Source organism: Hylaeus anthracinus, unplaced genomic scaffold (assembly GCF_026225885.1).
Source record: "Hylaeus anthracinus isolate JK02 unplaced genomic scaffold, UHH_iyHylAnth1.0_haploid 5, whole genome shotgun sequence".
Classification (NCBI taxonomy): Eukaryota; Metazoa; Arthropoda; class Insecta; order Hymenoptera; family Colletidae; genus Hylaeus; species Hylaeus anthracinus.
Window position 1 is genome coordinate 2,607,976 of NW_026535322.1, and position 20,160 is coordinate 2,628,135.

Sequence of the window (20,160 nt, forward strand, 5' to 3'; positions counted from 1 at the left end):
ATGGTATTTACGTATTTCCAGAAGTAAGGAAAATTCTTATCTCCATTGTTATAAAAAGGAATATTATATGTAATGGAATTAAAATTAATTTTTTTCTAGAAACCTGCGATGCAAAAGTCGCCGAGGGTTGAATTTCATGATTTGAATTTCATGATAAGCTAGGCTATCGATACTTAATTTTATTTTAACAAACAACGAACACCACGCTGTCACTGTCCTCCACTTATCGTTCCATAGAACGAGTCGATTAGGCAAGCGAGCGCAGAAGAAGAGGGCGGCCAGGAATTAATTCCGAAGTTTCGGAGCGATACGACCGCCAGAAAAGTTGTCGTCGCAATCGTGTTGCAAGCGACGGCTGCGTTAATTTTTTCAAACGGGTCCCGAGCAAATTTCGACGCCAGCTTTTCCCGTGGCGATGCATCAATGCCACGGGGAGCATCAGCTTTATCAAGCATAAAACAGTTCGCCTCCGGTCATTTATTAAATCTGAATACTCGCGGCGGTGTTGCGCGATGCAATTTATGCACGAGGATTCCTCGGGTCTCTCGCAACGCGCCACGGTACGTAGTCGATGTATAATAAAACGGACACGGCGAGATACAATCGAAACTGTTCTAAACCGATTAAGACGAATTTCAGGATTCGCGAACACTATAAATCTTCGATCGTAAAAATCCAAGGTACCCCGGCCGCGCTATCTCACTCGTGTACGATGAGGTGCTGATACAATAAACCCGTGACGCAATCTTGCATAATGTATCCCTATCTTAACCAACATCCCACGTTGCCACCACCTGTATTCAGCACGAGTTCACTGATTGCACAAACCTCCTGCATCCAGGATGCAAGCGTGTGTATACGTTGGACAGTTCGGATCCGCGTGTCTGCGTTTCGTTTCTGCCCTACTAATTTCGCGGCGCGACGTTTTTCCGAATAATTAAAATAAATCAAGCCTAATTAGTCCGACGAAATTAATTAAGACGCGGCCACGATATATTCGACGTCTCACGGTTTCCACGGTGAAATGGCGAACGACCAGCGTGCGACGCATGGATGGGACAAAATACGAATCAAAATTTCGAACGGATGAACGAATTATACGAATAGCGAACGAATAAATCGTCGCGCGGGGGTTTCGTCATTTTCGTTCGAACAGAATTCCGTTCACCTCGGGGCACGGATGACACGGAACAATTATCGGGTACCATGTGAAACGACGCGAATTCCACTGAAATTTGCGTGAGTTATGCGAAAGCGAGGTTGCGTAATTCGGTAGGATTCGGTGCATCTCTTCGTTCAATCCGTTCACTTATCTAGCGTAGACCATAATTCCATGCTAAAGGATATGATTAAAATGCATTGATTCCAGCTGATCAAGATTCACGTATGTACATTTTAAGCAGCGATGTTCTTAACCCCTTCATGTCTCAATGACGTGTACGTCGTAAAAACGTATGTATGAGAAAGTCTCGCTGGCAGAAAGTACATCGTTGCCATAACTGCGCGGGACATAATAGGTTTAATTGCCATCTCTCCTTTCAAGTCCTCCCTCTATGAATTACGCGATCGTACTTTTTATAGAATCTTTCGGACCCGGTTTCGTGCACGTAGATGGTGCCACATTTTTTTGCCAAATCTAATCGAGAGAAGCTATATATTATTCCGTGCAAATGTTAGAAGTTTAAAGGTCTGGATGTCCCCGATTGCGGTTCAGAAAAACTGTTGATACGTCGATGTCGTACTGATACAGGAACTTTCAAAACACTGATGCTTGCAACTTCGGTTTCTTTTCTTTTAAATAAAGGAAGTTGTCACTACCATAAAAAAAAAAAATATTAATTTAATTTACAAATACTTTAATATTAGAAAGAAAAATATCAATTCGTGAATTTTATATAACGTATCTTTCCGATCACATCGATCAAACACTGTAGAATTAATTTAGCACTTTATTCGCGACGATTTGACTACAAGATTATACGCTTCTCTTCGAGTATAATAACATGTAATTTATCATACCACGGTTTAGGCGTTCGCACTCTTCTTAAATTATGGAACCGCTCGTTTCACACTTGTTATATCGCACCCGGAGAGGATCGTATAATCTTCATTTATTAATTGAATAATAAATCTACGTTCTATCTTATTATCATGGCCATTGAGGAGTTGTTACATTCCTAAACATATTAGTTACAGTTTTATATCGAGATTCTGCTACTCGTTTCTGTTGGTTGCATCTGTATAGTACCTTCTATAAAGAGCAATTATACCCGAACGTTCCGTGAAGTAACATTGATTATCGTGAAAATGGAACACCGAAGAATACATTCTGGAGTTACGTGTACCAGAAGATTACCAAATTGAGAGTACAAGGAAAGTGTATTGCGCCACACAAAAATTGGACCGTATCAAATCCATGACATTCATGTCGAAGGCTACTTACAGCTTGCGAAATTAAATGGATGATCGCGAACCAGTCCGGCATTTTTAGGGCAACCGATGAGCAACAAAGCACTCGCTGAACGTGCGAGTCATTTGATTTCATAATCAATCGAATCTCCAACTTGCGCCGAGTTTCGTCGCATTAATAAATCAAGTAATCAAACTCCCGATAAATGAAGAATATAACAAAGGGTTGTTCGAGAGGGATGAGGAATTCAACAGTGAATTAATTATCAATCGAACGCACCCGATCCATCATCCATCGGTAGATAACGTTCCAGCTCCTAATTAGATGGTTATCTCGTAATTAGCGCGCTCGTTTAACGTTGCCCAACGTCTACATTCGACGGCGCGTACGTCGAGGAAGAGCACGAGGCATCAAACAATTTCGTGAAAGTCCCAATGCGAGGACGAGCAGTATTAATCAAGCCGGTTAACGAAGACGAGCGCTCCAAGTTGCCATCCTTAGAAGGTCCGTTATCCTTACGAAGTCCTGCATCCTTCTTCGGATCGCTCGTCTAACCGACAGAGAAGCGCCAGCGTAGAAGAGCGACGCCACCAAGTTAATGATGCGCCGGCTGCATTGCGTTACAATATAGGATTCGTAACCCGTGAAATATGGAACGAAACCCGTGCACTAGGTGGCTGCTGCACCGCGGTCCCTACTCTTCTTCACCATCACTACCGTCACCGACTGATTCAACACCACCGTGACACAGTTACACGGTGTGCCTCCGCTGTAAATCCTACCGCTTGCACCAAACCATGATCTAGAAACACGGATGAATCCCGGGATATATAAAGCGGATTAGAACCAAAGTTTGTCATTCCCTCGACACCGTCCCACGGTGGAAGGTGTTCGCACACGAGTCAAGGTAGTCCCTCGAACGCAGGAGCGCAAAGGCGTACCTGGTGCCAAGCCACCTCGCGTGATCTCGTCAGGCTCACCTTCTCAAGGATAAACGAGGGAAAACGAGGTTTTATTGTTCGACGAAGGAACCGCCGGATCAGCACCATGTCTAAGGTGAGGAAACCGAGGCCAGAGGTGGAAGGAAAATTATATCTGTTGCAACTGATAAGCATCGAATAGGAAGAAGCTCGCGGCGAGGATTGCCTCTACACCCGGAATGTCGTGGCGAAATCGCGAGGGAAGACCGAGTCTGATCTCGAGGACAATTGAAACGCGTTGTACTAGGATCCGTCTGCGAAGGGATGGAGAACGTAATTGCCGTATTGTTGGGACAGAGAGACCGCGATATTTGCGACATCGATTAGGACTCGATAAGTCTTTCACAGCAAAAAAAAAAAAATTGTGGTAGTGCCACGGTTCCCCAAATCTCGGTCCTCGTGACTTCTTTTTATTTCACGTGAACGCTACAAAAGATAAAGGCCAATTATTCATTGTTTCTAGAAACGGGATAAACGTTTCCCAGACATCTACTGTCTTTAAGGGATATCTTAATTCCTCGAAATATCGCACAGAAATATTTACTCAAATATAGTTTCCCCACATTTGGAGTAGATCACTTGTAAATTTAATATTAGCAAAACTTGGATAGAAGATCGCGTAGTAACTAGTCTGTTAACCTAAATCGCGTCTTTGCAGATCGGACTAGCAGTGTTCATCGTGGCCCTCACTCTGGTGCGCTCCGAGCCCCCAGTGAATTCGTATCTGCCACCAGGAGGCGGTGGTCCAGGAGGCGGCAACGGAGGAGGCAGTGGAGGTCCGTCGAACACCTACGGACCACCTGGTTTCGACAGCCAGAGTGGCGGCGGGGGTGGCAACGGAGGTGGTCTGTCGAACAGCTACGGGGTACCAACTAATGGAAACGGTTACAACGGCGGTGGTTCTGGAAGCGGAAGACCCGGCTCGAACGGCGGCGGCAGAGGAAACGGGGGTGGTTTCGGGGGTGGTCAGCCATCCAGCTCCTACGGAGCTCCATCAAACGGCTTTGGTGGAAACGGAGGCGGTGGTAATGGAAGGCCCTCGAGCAGCTACGGAGCACCTGACGGAGGAAATGGACGACCATCGAGTAGTTATGGGGCACCTGGTGGTGGAAACGGGGGCCCGGGGAACGGAAGACCGTCGAGCAGTTACGGGGCACCTGGTGGCGGAAACGGGGGCTCGGGGAACGGAAGACCGTCGAGCAGTTATGGAGCACCGAATGGTGGTAACGGGGGCGCTGGAAACGGAAGACCGTCGAGCAGCTACGGAGCACCCGATGGAGGAAGTGGACGACCATCGAGCAGCTACGGAGCACCTGGTGGAGGGAATGGACGACCATCGAGCAGTTACGGGGCACCTGGTGGCGGAAACGGGGGCTCAGGAAACGGGAGACCATCGAGCAGTTACGGAGCACCCGAAGGTGGAAATGGTTTCGGCGGTGGCAACGGAGGTGGACCTCCATCCGGTCTTTATGGACCTCCGGGAAGGAATGGAAACGGACAAGGAGGCAACGGTGGACGACCGTCGAGCAGCTACGGGCCACCTGGCAGAAGCGGAAATAACGGTGGTGGAAATGGAGGATATAACGGTGGGAATGGTGGAAGTGGTGGTTTTGGTGGGGGCAACGGTGGATACCCGTCTGGAGGACCGAACGGAGGTGGCAACGGTGGATATCCATCGGGTGGACCAGGTGGAAACGGAGGTGGCAACGGTGGTTACCCCTCGGGTGGACCAGGTGGAAATGGAAATGGCAACGGTGGTTATCCCTCGGGAGGCCCGGGTGGCAATGGAAATGGTAACGGTGGTTACGGCTCTGGCGGACCGGGAGGAAATGGCAACGGCAATGGCGGTGGTTACGGCGGAAATGGAGACGAAGAAAGTAACGTGAGTAAAGATTCTACGCGCAACTAGAACGATCCTTTCATTCTCAAATTATTTCGAAGCTGCAACGAAAACTCGTTTTGATCTTCGTTCGCATTACGTAGATATTTCATAGATTTATCAAACGTTGTTCTAATTTGCATTGCACGATTTGCGCGTTCACGTTTCGATGTCTACGATGTCATTGTCATGTCACGGACAATTGGGGAAACTACTGCTTATCGTTTAGGAACCAGCCAAGTACGAATTCTCTTATGAGGTGAAGGACGAGCAGTCTGGAGCTGATTACGGTCACACGGAAACCAGAGACGGAGATCGCGCCCAGGGAGAGTTCAACGTTCTTCTTCCCGATGGAAGGAAGCAAATCGTTGAGTACGAGGCCGACGAGGATGGATTCAAGCCTCAGATCCGATACGAGGGCGAAGCTAACTCCGAAGGATACGGATCTGGTGGACCAGGTGGAAACGGTGGTGATAATGGATACCCAAGCGGAGGTCCTAACGGAAATGGAAACGGCGGAAACGGTGGATACCCGTCTGGTGGACCAAACGGAGGAAACGGAAATAGCGGTTATCCATCTGGAAGGCCAGGTGGCAACGGCGGTGGTTCCGACTTCGGTGACGGTAAAATAATACAATTATTCGTTTAAAACAATGATATGGTCTCGTGTTTGATTCAATTCGAACAATTAATATGCTTCTTAACCTTAACAAACAATCGATAAATATTTTCGAGCCTTAAGGCGTAACATGCTAACCTTTGCGAAATTTGAAGAGAACCTGTTACATTTTGTATTTTTCGTTTCTAGGTGGATATCCATCTGGAAGACCAGGCGGAAATGGTGGCAACGGTAATGGAGGATATCCATCTGGAAGTGGCGGTGATGCCGCGGCCAACGGAGGGTACCAATATTAAATACTCGTCTAGGTGTAGTGATATATATACGCATATGTCACGTGTGCTACAAAAAGGGAATGCATAGGGCAACGTTTATCATAAAGGATAGGATAGTCTTCGTCTGGAACAGTAGAAACGCAACTGTAACTATAAACGACGATAACCTTAGCAAGATTCAATTTTCACGTCGATGTCTAATGTACTCGATCGTTTTAGAACTAATTCCGGTTTAACGAATATGGAGGGTAGAAAACGATCGCTCGTTTGACTATATAAAACGAGCATGCTTTCGAGGAGTAAACGCTTCGTTTGTTTCAGACGTGGTATCCTATAGTATTACTATAGTATAAAAATGGAAATTGTTCATACGATACACACAAACACCTCACAGTCGACACTTAGGAGCAAACGATACCGTTAGATATTAATCGCATACGTACGATACATTATATTTATGATAAAATCGTACGTTGAAATAATATCAACGGTGTCGCTTAATTGACTTAGCAAACGCAGCGTCATTCTCTCTTTTTTTTTTTTATCAACGCGTATTTTCAACGTATACAATAAGGCTCATCGATTGGTTACTATCATATGTACGCTTGTGTAATTTCACGCGTACGATTTTCGTGTTCCTCGATGGAACATCGGAAGTATTTACTTTTTCTTAACTCACGACCAATTTACCTACGATTTCACGACCATAATTAGATGTACGCTAATATTTAACGTTTGTTAAGATATATTTTGTATTTATTACTATTTATCGTATTATGTATATTTTAACGATGTTTAAAATGTAGCTGTAGAAACGAACGTCCGCATAAATAAAAGTTGCGGTAGGCCATAATGTGTTCAATTTTTCACTCACACCTTTCACGCTGTCGTGAATGTCTTTTACGAATTATTGTATGGATGTGCGTGGCATAAATAACATTGTAACGCTATGACTTAAACCTTATACTTGTATCTTCTTTTATGCTTATTAATTGAATTTTTTTTTATATTTAAATCGCGGTAAAAAGTGACGATTTATAAGATAATACAATAAATATATTATGAAACATAATCATAAAAGAGAACAAGTGATTGCTATACTGACAGAACAGTGAACTTTAATTTAATTAAATAAAAAGAAATTCAAATTTCCCGCGTAAAATTGGTGTCCCCGTCTAGCGGTGAACATCCGAACTATTTTAGGAGTATGATCAGCGCCTCTATCGAGAAAACGCCTAAGTTTGTCCTCGTTTAGTTCCCTTTTTCACTGCTAGATGGCGCCATTTATATTGCTATTTACCGACGTGTCGATACAGTACCGTGATGTGGTAAATTCTACGTAAAATTGCGTCATCTAGCAGTGGAAAAAGGAACTATTGAGGACAAACTTGGGCGTTTTCCCGACAGAGACGCTGACCAAACTTCGAGAAATAGTTCGGCATATTCATCGCCAGATGGCTATTCATTTGAGCAAAAATACCGGAAACTCACAAGAGGAGAAGTTCTTTTATCGAAAACGTCAAGTATCAAAGTAACATATTTCTCATGTTTCCTTTATTTCTTAACCTAACTTTTCATACAGCTGAAGTAAGAAACAGCATTTAATATTTAAATTATATACATTATTATGCAAGTTTAAATAACAATTATTTATTATGTATCTTTGATAAAATACGATAAAATTATTCAGCTATTAAATGACATTTGAATGTATTAAATCTACTATAGCTTTCTGCCTGAGGGTATACAACTTTTTCACCCATTTGTCAAACCTTGCTTCTTGATCAAGCATTATCTAAAACAAAAAAAAAACATAAGAATAAAAAATCATACAAATGTATGCTTATAGCTAATGTAAAATGATACAATACCGATGAATGAAAAACACTCTCAGACCCAGAAGGAACATCAGCCACTGTTGGAACTTGTATAGTGTCTGCAGTAATATCTATAACAATATTTTTAAATTTCTTTTCCTTTGCATTAGATGATACAAATTGCTTAGGTGCAAAACCTTCAGAATTTATTTCATCTAAAACTCCCTCTTTAAAACGTGGCTCTATTGGAAAATCGTCTGGAAAAAATAATCGCATGTTAACCCTATACTTTTTTAACATATTAGTAATACAGACCATGTTTGAAACTATGATAATTATACCTTTTATTACTACATTCTTAGGCTTCTCAGGTACGTTAGTTTTCACATTTGACTGTGAACTACTCGAACGGCTACCTGATTTTTCTCTTGAAGCAGACCTAGCCTTCCTTTTTGAGCGATCGGACGAACGCGACTTAGAATGATATCTATGTCTTTCTCTACCTTTCGAGCTACTGTTTCTAGAACCTCTGTAACTTTTTTGACTGTGATCTCTGTCTCTACCTCGGCTTCTAGAATGCGAACGATATCTACGTTTTGTTTTCGAATGTTTAGATGATCTTCTTCTGTGAGAAGATGAATCACTGGAATCTGAACTAGATGATCTAAAATAAAATCATAATTTCATTACGTATATATAGTCAAAAGATACGAATATGAAATATATGACAGTTATGTCGTATAACATATTTCCATATCATATATTACCCATATTATTAAACTTTTAAGATGATGCTTACCTAGATCTCCTACTACGTCTTCTTCGATACCTGCTATTGTGATCGGAATCTGATTCACTAGAATACCTTGCCATAATTGTCAAAGAATGTTTTGTTTACTTTACGTTTAGGTTGGTTTAGATTAATCACGATGTTACCGATGTACGTGTATAGTTATACACATGACACTTCCTACTCTTCAATGTTATTCATACGTTTACCTTGAAAATGCACCTAATCTACGCTATACTTTCCTCACGAACATAACATACATACATTGTTAGGCAGAAACACAGCCGACCAATGAAATTTTGTTGTAATCGTAATCATAAATTTTCCTTGTTGAACGAAGTATAATAAAAATGTTCTAAAAATAAGTATCTCAAATATTCACTGTCTTCGACGCCCTCTTAACATTTTCAATAATTTGTTGATTGTTTTTCGTAATAAGCTACGTATCTTCAAACTTTTGAACCTAGGTATTGGTGTTCGTTTAAAGTTCTTTGAATGTTGGAAGAAATTTAATTTAACATGGCGCCTGTTGACAATTCACCAAGGGGAAATATGGGAGGATTTGAACTTGTATACTCGGTAAAAGCTGAAGATATAATACCAATACATGTTTATAAATCTACAAATACCGGAATTACCGTTTGTATAGCAGAAGTTGATGGACCTGTTGTTAGTGGCTATTTCGGTTTCGGTAATTTTCCTTGTCTTTATATCTGTCAATCTCTTGAAGTATGAAATTGTATTTCAATATATCATAACTTTGGAATGGTAATATATGTGATAATGTAATTGCACATGACATATTTATTACTTAGCTACCGAAGCATTCGATGATGATGGACTACCTCACACATTGGAACATCTTATTTTTTTGGGAAGCGAAGAATATCCATACAAAGGTGTCTTAGACTTATGGGCTAATAGATGCTTAGCATCTGGCACTAATGCTGCAACACTTACTGATAGTACATACTATACTATGACAACTGCCGGTAGCGAAGGATTTTTATCCTTGATGCCTGTATATCTTGAACACATTCTTTATCCAACACTTACGGTATGGTAATTTACTAATATATAAATTATAATATGAAAGTTATACATTTTTATTTCTCATATTATATACCATGTTTGTAGGATGCAGCTTATCTTACAGAAGTACATCATATTACTGGCAAAGGAAAAGATGCAGGTGTGGTTTATTGTGAAATGCAAGGCAAAGAAAATATTGGAGAATATTTGGTATACATAGAACTGTGTAGAGCAATTTTCCCTGGACGATGTGGTTATAAATCCAATACTGGAGGTAACAACTAAAATTATCTCAACAGAACAATTTTTGTTCATATGAATATATTACATAAAACACTAATTTTATGTTAAAAAAACCATTGCATTTCTCTAGGAGCATTACAAAATCTAAGAGAAAGTACTAATAATGAAAAAGTAAAACAATATCATAAGGAATTTTATAGACCAGAAAATTTGACATTAGTAATTGCGGGTCAAATAAAACATGTTGATGTATTTAAAGCATTGCATCCTATAGAACAGAAAATAATGTCAAAAGTATGTAGAAAATATAATAAGATTCAGATTATTCTAAAATAAGATTAAAATGAAGCAATGTATATTTCAGGGAAGTCGAGGTTTATTTAAAAAACCTTGGCAAAGTCCTGTACCACCTCTCACTGAAAGTGTAGACTTAGATATATATTATCCTTGTGACGATGAAGATAATGGAGTCGTGAATGTTGCTTGGCGAGGACCATCTATCGTTCACGAACTATATGATTTTCTTGGTTGCACGTTGCTTATGAAATATCTCACAGATACATCAGTTAGCCCATTGCAAAAAGTATTTGTTGAAATAGATGATCCATATGCCAGTAATATCGCTTACTCTTATTATAAATACTCCGTGTCTCTTCTGTACCTTGAATTTGAAAGTGTACCGAAGTCAAAAATCTCATCTATAAAAGATGAACTATTAAAGGCATTAAACGATGTACTCAAAAAAGGCATTGATATGAAACGAATGAATACAGTCGTTCATAGACGTATTCTTGAAACATTGAGTACACTGGAAAATAAACCTCACGATGCAGTAGCGCAAATGCTTTTTAGATATGTACTTTATGGTAATACCAAAGAAGATGTAAGTCAATTTCGTCAATCAATTTAGTAAAATATTTAATACTTTTCATTTAAAGGGGTTTGTAGTAAATATCACCTATATGCTTTTAAAAATCTAGTTGGATCAAAGGTCAAACCAAATAAGGGATCTCAAACGAATGGAAACCGAATCAGAATCTTATTGGCTAAATCTGTTGAAAAAATACTTCCTCGATTCTCCGCTAGTAATAATTAAAGGAATTCCCAGTTTAAAAAAACGACAGGAATTGGCAAAAAAAGAATTAGATCGTATAGCTAAACAAATAAAAGATTTAGGTAAAGATGGTCTTCAACAAAAAGAGAAGGAGTTGAAGGAAGCAATTGCTAAAAATAATGTGTGTACCCTTTGAAAGTCCAGTTATATAGGTATTTATATATTCTTTTTAATATTTAAATTAATTTCAGGTACCTGTACCTGATGAAGTGTTGAGTTCAGTACCTATACCAACTACTGATCATATAAGTTTTCACCATATAAAAAGTTATACAACAGAAACTGCTGAACAACATGCTAGATTCTCCTTGCCAGAGTTGCCATTTTATACATACCTAGATCATGTTAACACAAATTTTGTTTATGTATGTATAAGTTTATTGTTTAATCGCAATTGAAAACCTACTCGATCATGCGTTTACTTAACTATTTAATTCTTTTCAGATGTTCACGATTATGAATACATCAACTATTGAAAGAAAATATAGACCTTACATTCCTTTATTGTTGGAAGTTATTATGGAGTGTCCAGTTAAGCGAAGCGGACGGCTTATTCCATATGAAGAAGTAGTGGCCGAATTAGAAGGAGATACCGTCGAAACTGATACTAGACTTGGAATTGATAATCCTACGAAATTTTCATGTGGATCATTTAGTAACAGTGCAATTTTGATACTTCATGTAATACACATTTATACAAAAATGTTCTATTGTGATTGTTCAGTATTTTCAAAATGATTGTTTTTGTTAATTAGCTTGAAATAGAAAAATATGAAAAAGGTGTACAATGGATTAAAGAACTTTTATATGAAACTGAGCTAACTCCTGATAGATTGAAGATAGTAGCAGCAAAAACGATTAATGATGTTGCTCAATTTAAGAGAAAAGGGTATAAAATCGTAAATGATTTAATGAAAGGATTAATATATAATAAAGGTAAACAATTACATTTATTTCAGGAAATTATATAATATTTCTGTAGAAAACTATTATAGCATAATGTTGAACTTTCAGATAGTAATCACTTTTCAACCAGTATGTTGCGGCAGCAAAAGTTTCTGACCAATGTCTTAGACCGGTTAAATGACGAAAACGGTCAAGCGGAAGTATTATCAGAAATTGAATCTGTCAGAAAAGTTTTAACAATGCCAAAAAATATGACATTGTACATAGCAACAAACGTGGACAAGTTAACTACTCAAATACAAAATGTATACAGTCCATGGAACACTCACTTTTCTGAATTCGCCAAATCAGATAAGATTAAGTAATTACTATTTCTTTTAATTTAAATATATTATAACATTGATATATGCTAAACATGTAATTTAATTACATAGGCTTCAAGTTACTCCCGATTCAGTATATATAAATCCTTTAAAAGAAATCCCAATTAAAGGCTGTGTTACAGGATTAGGTTGTATAGAATCCTCATTTTTATCGCAAAGTTGCCAGTGTATAAACGATTACAAACATCCAGACTTGGCGTCTTTGCTTGTTTGTTTACAATACTTAACTCAATTGGAGGTAAGTGACAAAAAAGTTCTACATGTATTTGCATTATTTAATGACTATATCTTTCAAAGGGTCCCATGTGGAGATTAATTAGAGGTCAAGGTCTTTCTTATGGGTATAATATCTACTCAAATGCAAACGAAGGTTTGATGTATTTATCATTTTATAGATCAACAAATATTGTTGCTGCATATAAAGAAGCAAAATCAATTGTAGTAAGTATACATTTTTTTACTTAAATAATGAAATCTATAATATTTATATCCTCTATGTTTATACCATTATAGAATTTACATATCTCCAAAAACAAATGGGAGAAATTACTTTTTGAATCAGCGAAATCATCGTTAATATTTGAAATGATTGAGAGAGAACAAACTGTGGGTGACTTGGTACTTCAGTCACTGTTATGTTATTTTAAAAATGTTCCTCATAATTACACGCAACAAATGGTAGAACGTATATCTGCGGTGACAATTGAAGATATGGCTCGCGTAGCATCTAAATATTTGACACCGTTATTTGACCCAAAAAAATGTAAAACAACTATTGTTTGTCATCCATCTGAGGTACCAGAAGTAGTTGATGCATTTAAGTCGTAAGTAAATCATTTTTGTAGTTGTTCACCTTAATAGATACTAAGTATATATTTATATATATTTTGCTTCCAGGATGAATCATGATCTTAAACTATACAATTCGCTTGAAGAATGTTATCTGAATGATTGGTAATTTAAAACTATTTAATTAAATTGTCAACATAAATTTATTTTTATTCGATCATTGTCTTGAACAAACATGTAAGTGCACTTCTTACACATTTAAAAAATTGTTATTGACTTACATTTGTAATCCCAAATTTAATCACAAATGCCGCTATAATATTTAACAAAGAATCATTTACTACTACTTAATTTTATAGAAATTGTACACTTTTATAGCAATTAAATAATTCTACTGATTCACTACATTAACCCACTTTTTACTTCCCTTTGATCAAGATTTTGGTATTCATTGTATTGAATTAAATATTATTATCTAGCAAAATATACATATTATCAAAATACTGTACAACAATTGTCCTTAATTATTTATATGTACATTCATATAAAAGTTATGATACAAAAATATTTTCTATTTCTAACGCGGAAACACCTTTTTGTTTAATTGGTAAATAGACTCCACCATAAACTTGTAAACCAAACATTGTAATGTTTGAAGTATCCAATGGTTCTGCATAAGGTATTTCTTGTCCACGATAATATGGTTTAAACATGCTCAAAGGCATTGTAACAGTTGAAAATGTACTATTTGACATTGGTGCCTATAATATAATTTTTCTAGTGAACTATTGTTAAAAATACAATAAAACTAATGTGTACAATAAAACTAAAATTTACCATGAAAAATTGTTCATATGTTATATCTTTGTTTGAGTGAAGACCTCTGTGCCTCAGAACAACTTTGTAATGACTATTGCTACCTTGTCCTCTACAAGTGATTTCAATATACTTAAAGTTTGATAAGTTTAAATTTGTCATTGTTCGCACTCCTGCAAAGCCAGCACCATTTGGTTGAGGATTCAATAGGGTAAAAAATACAGCACGTTGGAAAATTTGAGTTGTTTGCAATACTAAAATACCCTTTGACATTCCTACTGTTCTAACAGTATCAGATATCTCTTGCCAATGGTCCACATTGTCCATAGTTGTAAAGTCAAAGAGTATCTCTCTGTTCCTAATTCATTATATAACAAAAAAATAATTATTTTTTAGATTTATATTATTCTTTTAGGACGAATCAGTTGTGTCAAACAATAAAACAGAACTTACGAGTTATGCATCTTTTGTAAAGCGTTATCAACACGAGAAAATAGGTTATAATAAACGCGAAAAATAAAGGCAATAAGAAATTGTATTGTTAACATTTTTTATAATTGATAATATTATTCGCGGTTTTCAGAAAAACATTTATAATAGGAACGAACGACAGCACTGTTATTTTCTACATGTTACATACAATATATTTTTTTGCAACATTACGTTATTTGACAATGAGATAAGAGTATCTATAACATAAAGCGACGTATACACTTTAAGTTAAATAAAATAATTTAAGACCACACAAGAAATGTAAAAGTATTTTTAATACCTATAATTTAACGAAGTACAAATCGATTTATATAAGGTAAATAATTTAATTTCATGTTTCAGTGAAGAAATTAAACTTGTTATCATTTGAAAAAAGATAAGAACTATCAACAATAATATTGTTAGAGTAAATATAAAAAGTACAACTCACCCTTTTGTCAAATGAAGTGTCGTAATAATAATAAACATATAACAAATGCATTGAAAAGTCATTATCGAGCAAAAATAAATAGATTCAAAGTGAAATTAATTCGTTATCTTATTAAGACACACTGACTTATTATGGAATGTAAACTGTTTCTTTTCTTATACACATCATACGTCTAATTTAAGGACTTGAAAGAATCTACGCGCAGTATTTCTAAATCGCATTTATATAACAAAATTCTCGCGGTAAAATTGAAGTATCCACTGACATTATGTTAAGACCAATTAAGACTCGAAAAATTGTTATGGGAAGCTTTGTTATTGAATTCTTAAGTTTCCAATATTTATATAAATCTGTATACCTAGTCACCTTTAACAAAAGATCGTAATGAAATTATACAGGAAATATTATTAACATAATAAAACTGAATGATATCGCGTATATTTTCGCAGTGATAGCTTACCATAGCGTAACATATAATTATATGATACGCTAAATTAAAAAGATAATGACGTGCAACGTGACTACCAATAAATACTTTTCTGCATGAATCACTTGTAATCACTTTAGTACGTCTATTTCACTACAAAAGTGAGGCAATAAAAGAATCGTCGTTTCAAGACGAAACATTTATATGTTGTGATAAAAATATTAAAATGTTTTAGTTAGAATTTGACTTTCATCTTTATTAATAAGGATATGGTGTTAATAATTCTATTACTGCCATAATAGAAATGTTTATTTTCATGAGTTCCTTATATATACAAAATATGAAAAATATGATGATGAATAATTAAATCTTCAAATGTATTTAAATAATAATAATGCATGTTAAATGAAAAATGTACGATATTTTTGTCTTACATATTGGTTTGCTTTTTAATTTCGATTTGGTAATATATGTGTAAGAGGAGAACAATTAGTTTTGAAAAGTCTTGAAAAGCTTCAGTCAAATTTATTTGAAGTGATCTTTTGCATTTCTCTGCCAATACAAATGCAAAATGTTTTTACATACATTAAATAGGATACAATTGTAATCACTCTTTTATCGATTTAATTTCTCATCTATATCGATTAATTTTGTTATATTAATAAAAAAAAATATAACTAATAATAAATAAGTTTCAGTAAATTCAGTTTTTTAATTTTGTATTACCGACAATGTGTAAGCGTCGTATATAAGAAAAAAATTCGGATTACGACTAATTGGAGAACAGTTATATAAATTTCGTAACTAAATTCTTCGTAAGCACTGTTGTAAGATTGAACATAAATGAAGTTTAAAATATATATAATATTAACTATATAAATTGATGTAATACTTCAGTTTTAGCAGTGTAAAAATCATGTGGATCAACATGATATAATATCATGTACGAGAATATGCCCTACTCAGAAGATTAACTTCTGATTCTTCTAAGAAATTTTCACAATAATAGCAACAATAACAATATACTAAGTATTGTTCTTATCAACATGGAAATATTTTAAAGAGATAGCAACCATATTAAAAATTAAAATATTTTTCAAGCAGAAAACGAAAAATACAGCTTTAGAATTCGCGGTACTTGTACACCCCATACAATATGAAATTGTAGTTGCAATTGTGAAATAATTGGATTAATATTAATCATGTTTCATTATGCCATATTATGGCAAATTTTTGTATGCTATTAAGTTTAAATGTGTTACCAACAATTTTTTGTACCTAAGCTTATAGTACATCTTTCAAACAGTAAACTAGATAACAAACACGATCAGACGTGCCCAATCTTGTTACACGAATTTAATTTACAATGGTAAATATTTATCTTATTTGACTGTGTCACATTCATATTTATCATATTTTCATGTGATTAAGTAAATATCTCGTACAATGCACCTTGTATGTACGTGTGTACCATAAGGTCTGTAAGTGCAACATATTGTCTAATATTCGATTTTTTTATGCAACAAAATATACGATCTATGGAAAATGTATGTTAATTACAATAATCATACAAAAGCTGTAACATCAAAATGTCAATCTCAATGCCAATACAGAATCATTATTATCAATACAATTTACATGTATATGTTTATACTGAGTCATATGTTTCTATAACATATTTGGCAAATTAATTCTAACTTGAAATAAATTGGTATCGTTCATTAAGTAGATTTGACTTATCAAAGGTTAAGGGATAAAGACAGGAGACTATTTGCTTGCTATACTTAGTATAAATCATATATGCATTAATAGTACCGATGAATTCATATATCTATATACAAACAAATAAAGACCTAACAGGAGCAGGAATCTTTTCCTCCCTGTTGTTCATTAGATACTCCTTGAAGATTGGTACGTCCTGGTTGACTGGGATTATGCTGAACACCAGATTCTGCTGCATTCAAATCCAAACTGTGAACAAAGAATTCGTCGTATCAACAATGTTCATGAAACAATAAGAAATAATGCTAACAAACAACTTTACTAAAAATTTCTTCCACTCACCGTCCATCTTGTATACTTTGGAATATTTTTTTTGCTGTTTCCAGAAATGCTTCTTCAACGTTGTGACCGCTGATTTAAAAAAATAGTAAATTTAATGTGCAAATTAGTAACAATAATACTACTAATAATAAATTCAATTATTCATGAACTTAAGTAATAACTTACGTTTTTGCACTGGCCTCAACAAACATAAGACCATTTTCGTCGGCAAATTGTTTGGCCTCTTCATAGGTAACATCCCGCTGACCTTCCAAGTCACTTTTGTTACCAATTAAAAATATAACCTGCAAGTATAACATGTAAAGTCTTTTGCTACCTACAAATTTACTATTTACAGAAAATAAAAAATACATCATTCAACATTTGTGCATCAATGTAGTTACACTTTACTGACATAAATACCATTATGTAAAATATCATATTTTGCATACAGTGCTTGGATTTGTTAAATTCCTTGTATCTGTAAGCCAGCTGCTAAGATGATTATAAGTTGAACGACGAGTAATGTCATAGACCATTAATGCTCCTGCTGCACCTCGGTAATATGATCTACAGCATGTACATACATATATTTTATATTCTACTTTTACGTTTAAATATTCCGATAAACGGTCATTATTTACAATAGCGTCAACCTTCCTGATTTCAGTCACCTTATAGTATGTTAGAGGAGATATGTCACACTGTTTTAAAGTAACAAGTATTTATTGCTCAGTTTTCCCTTCCATGATACGATAATCAAAAACCATTTATTGTCATGAAAACAAAACCAAAAAGTTTCACTAGCAAGAGAATAACAACAAATAAAAAGTTCTAATATGAAAATTAATTGCAATTTTCTATTATTTTCATCACTTATTTTGTACTTTAGGGTTTATCATTTTTAACATACTTCAAGGTCATTGAAATCTGTGAAGTTACCACTATTGTTATAGGACACATATGAATATACCTAGTAACTGCTCGAAAACGTTCTTGCCCAGCAGTGTCCCATATTTGTAATTTTATTTTCTGCCCTGCCACTTCAATGATTCTTGTCCCAAACTCGACACCAATAGTATGCGGGCAATCTGCCATAACTAGAATGTAGAACAAATGTGTACTTTATTCAATAATAGAATATCATTCATAATCAATTTGAAAAGGTTTTCTTTAAATTAATAAATGAAAAATATTACTTCATAAAAATTCTATTTCTAATATTTGCAACTTACATTTTTTTTCTGTAAACTGATGCAATAAACATGATTTTCCTACTCCCATATCTCCTATGATGATATACTTAAAGATGTAGGAGTAATTATAAGGACCGGTCGACATGTTGTACCTGTAAATAAATAATTCACAAAATGCAGAATTTTGTTATACAGTCTTCTTTATAATGGAATTGTAAACTATATGTACGAAATAAGATATATATACACAGATGCCTCAAAATGTGATAAATTTATCAATATGATATACATAATCAAATACTTAATGTACATTTTTAAAAGTATGTCCCATATGATTATAAATTGTTCAATTGGTAGACACATGATACACACTGATTGCACACATTATTTTTATCACTTATGAATCAACTTATACTGCCATCATCGTACAATGTTACAATATAAGAATTATCTAAATAATTAATAAATAATTATTATAATTATATTATTATAACAAGATACGCCAAATATTATCTGGAGTCACAACATAGATTTCTGATAACAAAATTAAATTATAGTTGTATACTATTTAAGACTTCAATACACATTGTAGGAATTCAACAGATAAAATCATTAGAAATTTACATATATTAAACAACATTACATGAAGTACAGTTACTCCACTAAATCATCACGTTTTACAAAAGCATATGTCGTGTTATAAAGTAGTATAAGACATAGAAGTATCCATTTAAAGATGTATTTCTCAACAAAACATTAACAACAAAGCAACAATAGCTTACACGGTAATTACTTTACTGTCATCGGAAAGTATTACTAGTATTACTAAGTGTCGGGATATAAAAAAGTACGAAAGCATCAGTTCCTCGATTCATAAATACGAACATCCAGAACTCAATTTCCTAATGACAACTGTTCGATAAAAAAAAAAGTTCTGATGTCAACAATGCAGACTCTACTCACTGTTTTGCAATTGCTACCGTGAAATGTTTTCTCACAAACTGAATTACGAGGTCCTCTGCAATTTGTTGTTGCTACATAAACAATAGGCTTCCACACTGAATGTACAAGTAACAACTGTAATAACGTAAATGTATTACAGTCTTTATATCACGCGCAATATGGCAGGTCACTGTCGCTAATAACGATGGCGGCGAATAAACGTCAAACCACCTGTCACTGATTTTTTCGCGTTCTTACATATGTCCTACACTCATACATCAAATATACGATCTTTAATGGTATGGTTCAACTTTTGTAATGATTCAAAATGAAAAAGGCAAGCACAAATGCAATATTATTTATTGGACAGTTTCGTATAAGACCATAGAAAGATGGACAAAGATGGTTATCGTTTAACGTTAACGTAATGGCGGTAATTCGGTACATATTTAGTGACGGCCAAATTTTTATTTCACCAATATTTATGACTTCTCTGGTTTCAAGATAACGTTAGTGCATCAATTATATTACTACGAAATCGAAGTAATAATAGAATAGTTATTTAATGCAGCAACAA

At 35.4% G+C, this 20,160-nt stretch overlaps 5 protein-coding genes across 8 annotated transcripts; 2 read left to right on the plus strand and 3 right to left on the minus strand.

The window, feature by feature from the left end:
* The first annotated feature begins 3,457 nt into the window (after positions 1 to 3,457).
* On the plus strand, positions 3,458 to 6,184 carry LOC128896111 (pro-resilin-like). The gene is made up of 5 exons (XM_054159310.1): positions 3,458 to 3,466; positions 4,049 to 4,976; positions 5,046 to 5,272; positions 5,499 to 5,874; positions 6,102 to 6,184. Exons 1-5 carry the CDS (start codon positions 3,458 to 3,460, stop codon positions 6,182 to 6,184), a joined length of 1,623 nt encoding a protein of 540 aa, XP_054015285.1.
* Positions 6,185 to 7,693: 1,509 nt separating this feature from the next.
* LOC128895885 (zinc finger Ran-binding domain-containing protein 2-like) lies at positions 7,694 to 8,996 on the minus strand. The gene is made up of 4 exons (XM_054158855.1): positions 8,780 to 8,996; positions 8,322 to 8,644; positions 8,035 to 8,237; positions 7,694 to 7,958 (listed from the first exon to the last, which is right to left on the minus strand). Exons 1-4 carry the CDS (start codon positions 8,851 to 8,853, stop codon positions 7,857 to 7,859), a joined length of 702 nt encoding a protein of 233 aa, XP_054014830.1. The 5' UTR covers positions 8,854 to 8,996; the 3' UTR covers positions 7,694 to 7,856.
* A 292-nt stretch (positions 8,997 to 9,288) lies between these two features.
* LOC128895882 (uncharacterized protein C05D11.1-like) lies at positions 9,289 to 13,642 on the plus strand. 2 transcript variants are annotated; one of them, XM_054158848.1, is made up of 14 exons: positions 9,289 to 9,461; positions 9,586 to 9,827; positions 9,908 to 10,076; positions 10,176 to 10,339; positions 10,395 to 10,928; positions 11,026 to 11,280; positions 11,351 to 11,524; positions 11,604 to 11,840; positions 11,915 to 12,095; positions 12,174 to 12,426; positions 12,500 to 12,686; positions 12,746 to 12,889; positions 12,962 to 13,272; positions 13,346 to 13,642. In XM_054158848.1, exons 1-14 carry the CDS (start codon positions 9,290 to 9,292, stop codon positions 13,404 to 13,406), a joined length of 3,084 nt encoding a protein of 1,027 aa, XP_054014823.1. In that variant the 5' UTR covers position 9,289; the 3' UTR covers positions 13,407 to 13,642. The 2 variants fall into 2 exon arrangements, with proteins under 2 accessions (XP_054014823.1, XP_054014824.1); XM_054158849.1 differs by having other exon boundaries at positions 10,410 to 10,928.
* A 135-nt stretch (positions 13,643 to 13,777) lies between these two features.
* On the minus strand, positions 13,778 to 15,548 carry LOC128895887 (uncharacterized). Of its 2 annotated transcripts, none has more exons than XM_054158858.1 (3): positions 14,976 to 15,548; positions 14,075 to 14,411; positions 13,778 to 13,998 (listed from the first exon to the last, which is right to left on the minus strand). In XM_054158858.1, the coding sequence occupies exons 1-3, from the start codon at positions 15,035 to 15,037 to the stop codon at positions 13,789 to 13,791; spliced, it is 609 nt and encodes a 202-aa protein (XP_054014833.1). In that variant the 5' UTR covers positions 15,038 to 15,548; the 3' UTR covers positions 13,778 to 13,788. The 2 variants fall into 2 exon arrangements, with proteins under 2 accessions (XP_054014833.1, XP_054014832.1); XM_054158857.1 differs by lacking the exon at positions 14,976 to 15,548 and adding an exon at positions 14,507 to 14,742.
* A 364-nt stretch (positions 15,549 to 15,912) lies between these two features.
* Positions 15,913 to 19,909, minus strand: LOC128895884 (ras-related protein Rab-14). 2 transcript variants are annotated; one of them, XM_054158854.1, is made up of 7 exons: positions 19,605 to 19,909; positions 18,681 to 18,793; positions 18,419 to 18,545; positions 17,898 to 18,015; positions 17,632 to 17,750; positions 17,467 to 17,535; positions 15,913 to 17,373 (listed from the first exon to the last, which is right to left on the minus strand). In XM_054158854.1, exons 2-7 carry the CDS (start codon positions 18,784 to 18,786, stop codon positions 17,256 to 17,258), a joined length of 657 nt encoding a protein of 218 aa, XP_054014829.1. In that variant the 5' UTR covers positions 18,787 to 18,793; positions 19,605 to 19,909; the 3' UTR covers positions 15,913 to 17,255. The 2 variants fall into 2 exon arrangements, with proteins under 2 accessions (XP_054014829.1, XP_054014828.1); XM_054158853.1 differs by lacking the exon at positions 19,605 to 19,909 and adding an exon at positions 19,424 to 19,442.
* Between the last annotated feature and the right edge of the window lie 251 nt (positions 19,910 to 20,160).

Bases quoted from the DNA above. Each gene is read 5' to 3' on its own strand.
- LOC128896111 (XM_054159310.1), top strand. The intron at 4,977-5,045 runs GTGGGAATGGTG...GACCGAACGGAG, and splicing joins TGGAAATGGAGGATATAACG to GTGGCAACGGTGGATATCCA. The intron at 5,875-6,101 runs GTTCCGACTTCG...CTGGAAGACCAG, and splicing joins GCCAGGTGGCAACGGCGGTG to GCGGAAATGGTGGCAACGGT.
- LOC128895885 (XM_054158855.1), bottom strand. From the start codon at position 8,853: ATGGCAAGGTATTCTAGTGAATCAGATTCCGATCACAATAGCAGGTAT. The intron at 8,645-8,779 runs GTAAGCATCATC...ATTTTATTTTAG, and splicing joins AGACGTAGTAGGAGATCTAG to ATCATCTAGTTCAGATTCCA. The intron at 8,238-8,321 runs GTATAATTATCA...TATTTTTTCCAG, and splicing joins TAAGAATGTAGTAATAAAAG to ACGATTTTCCAATAGAGCCA.
- LOC128895882 (XM_054158848.1), top strand. From the start codon at position 9,290: ATGGCGCCTGTTGACAATTCACCAAGGGGAAATATGGGAGGATTTGAA. The intron at 10,929-11,025 runs GTAAGTCAATTT...TTAAAAATCTAG, and splicing joins ATGGTAATACCAAAGAAGAT to TTGGATCAAAGGTCAAACCA. The intron at 12,890-12,961 runs GTAAGTATACAT...ATACCATTATAG, and splicing joins AAGAAGCAAAATCAATTGTA to AATTTACATATCTCCAAAAA.
- LOC128895887 (XM_054158857.1), bottom strand. From the start codon at position 14,601: ATGTTAACAATACAATTTCTTATTGCCTTTATTTTTCGCGTTTATTAT. The intron at 14,412-14,506 runs GTAAGTTCTGTT...ATAATGAATTAG, and splicing joins TTACAAAAGATGCATAACTC to GAACAGAGAGATACTCTTTG. The intron at 13,999-14,074 runs GTAAATTTTAGT...ATTATATTATAG, and splicing joins CATATGAACAATTTTTCATG to GCACCAATGTCAAATAGTAC.
- LOC128895884 (XM_054158854.1), bottom strand. From the start codon at position 18,786: ATGTCGACCGGTCCTTATAATTACTCCTACATCTTTAAGTATATCATC. The intron at 18,546-18,680 runs GTAAGTTGCAAA...TCTACATTCTAG, and splicing joins TCAGTTTACAGAAAAAAAAT to TTATGGCAGATTGCCCGCAT. The intron at 17,751-17,897 runs GTATGCAAAATA...TTATACTTGCAG, and splicing joins ATTTAACAAATCCAAGCACT to GTTATATTTTTAATTGGTAA.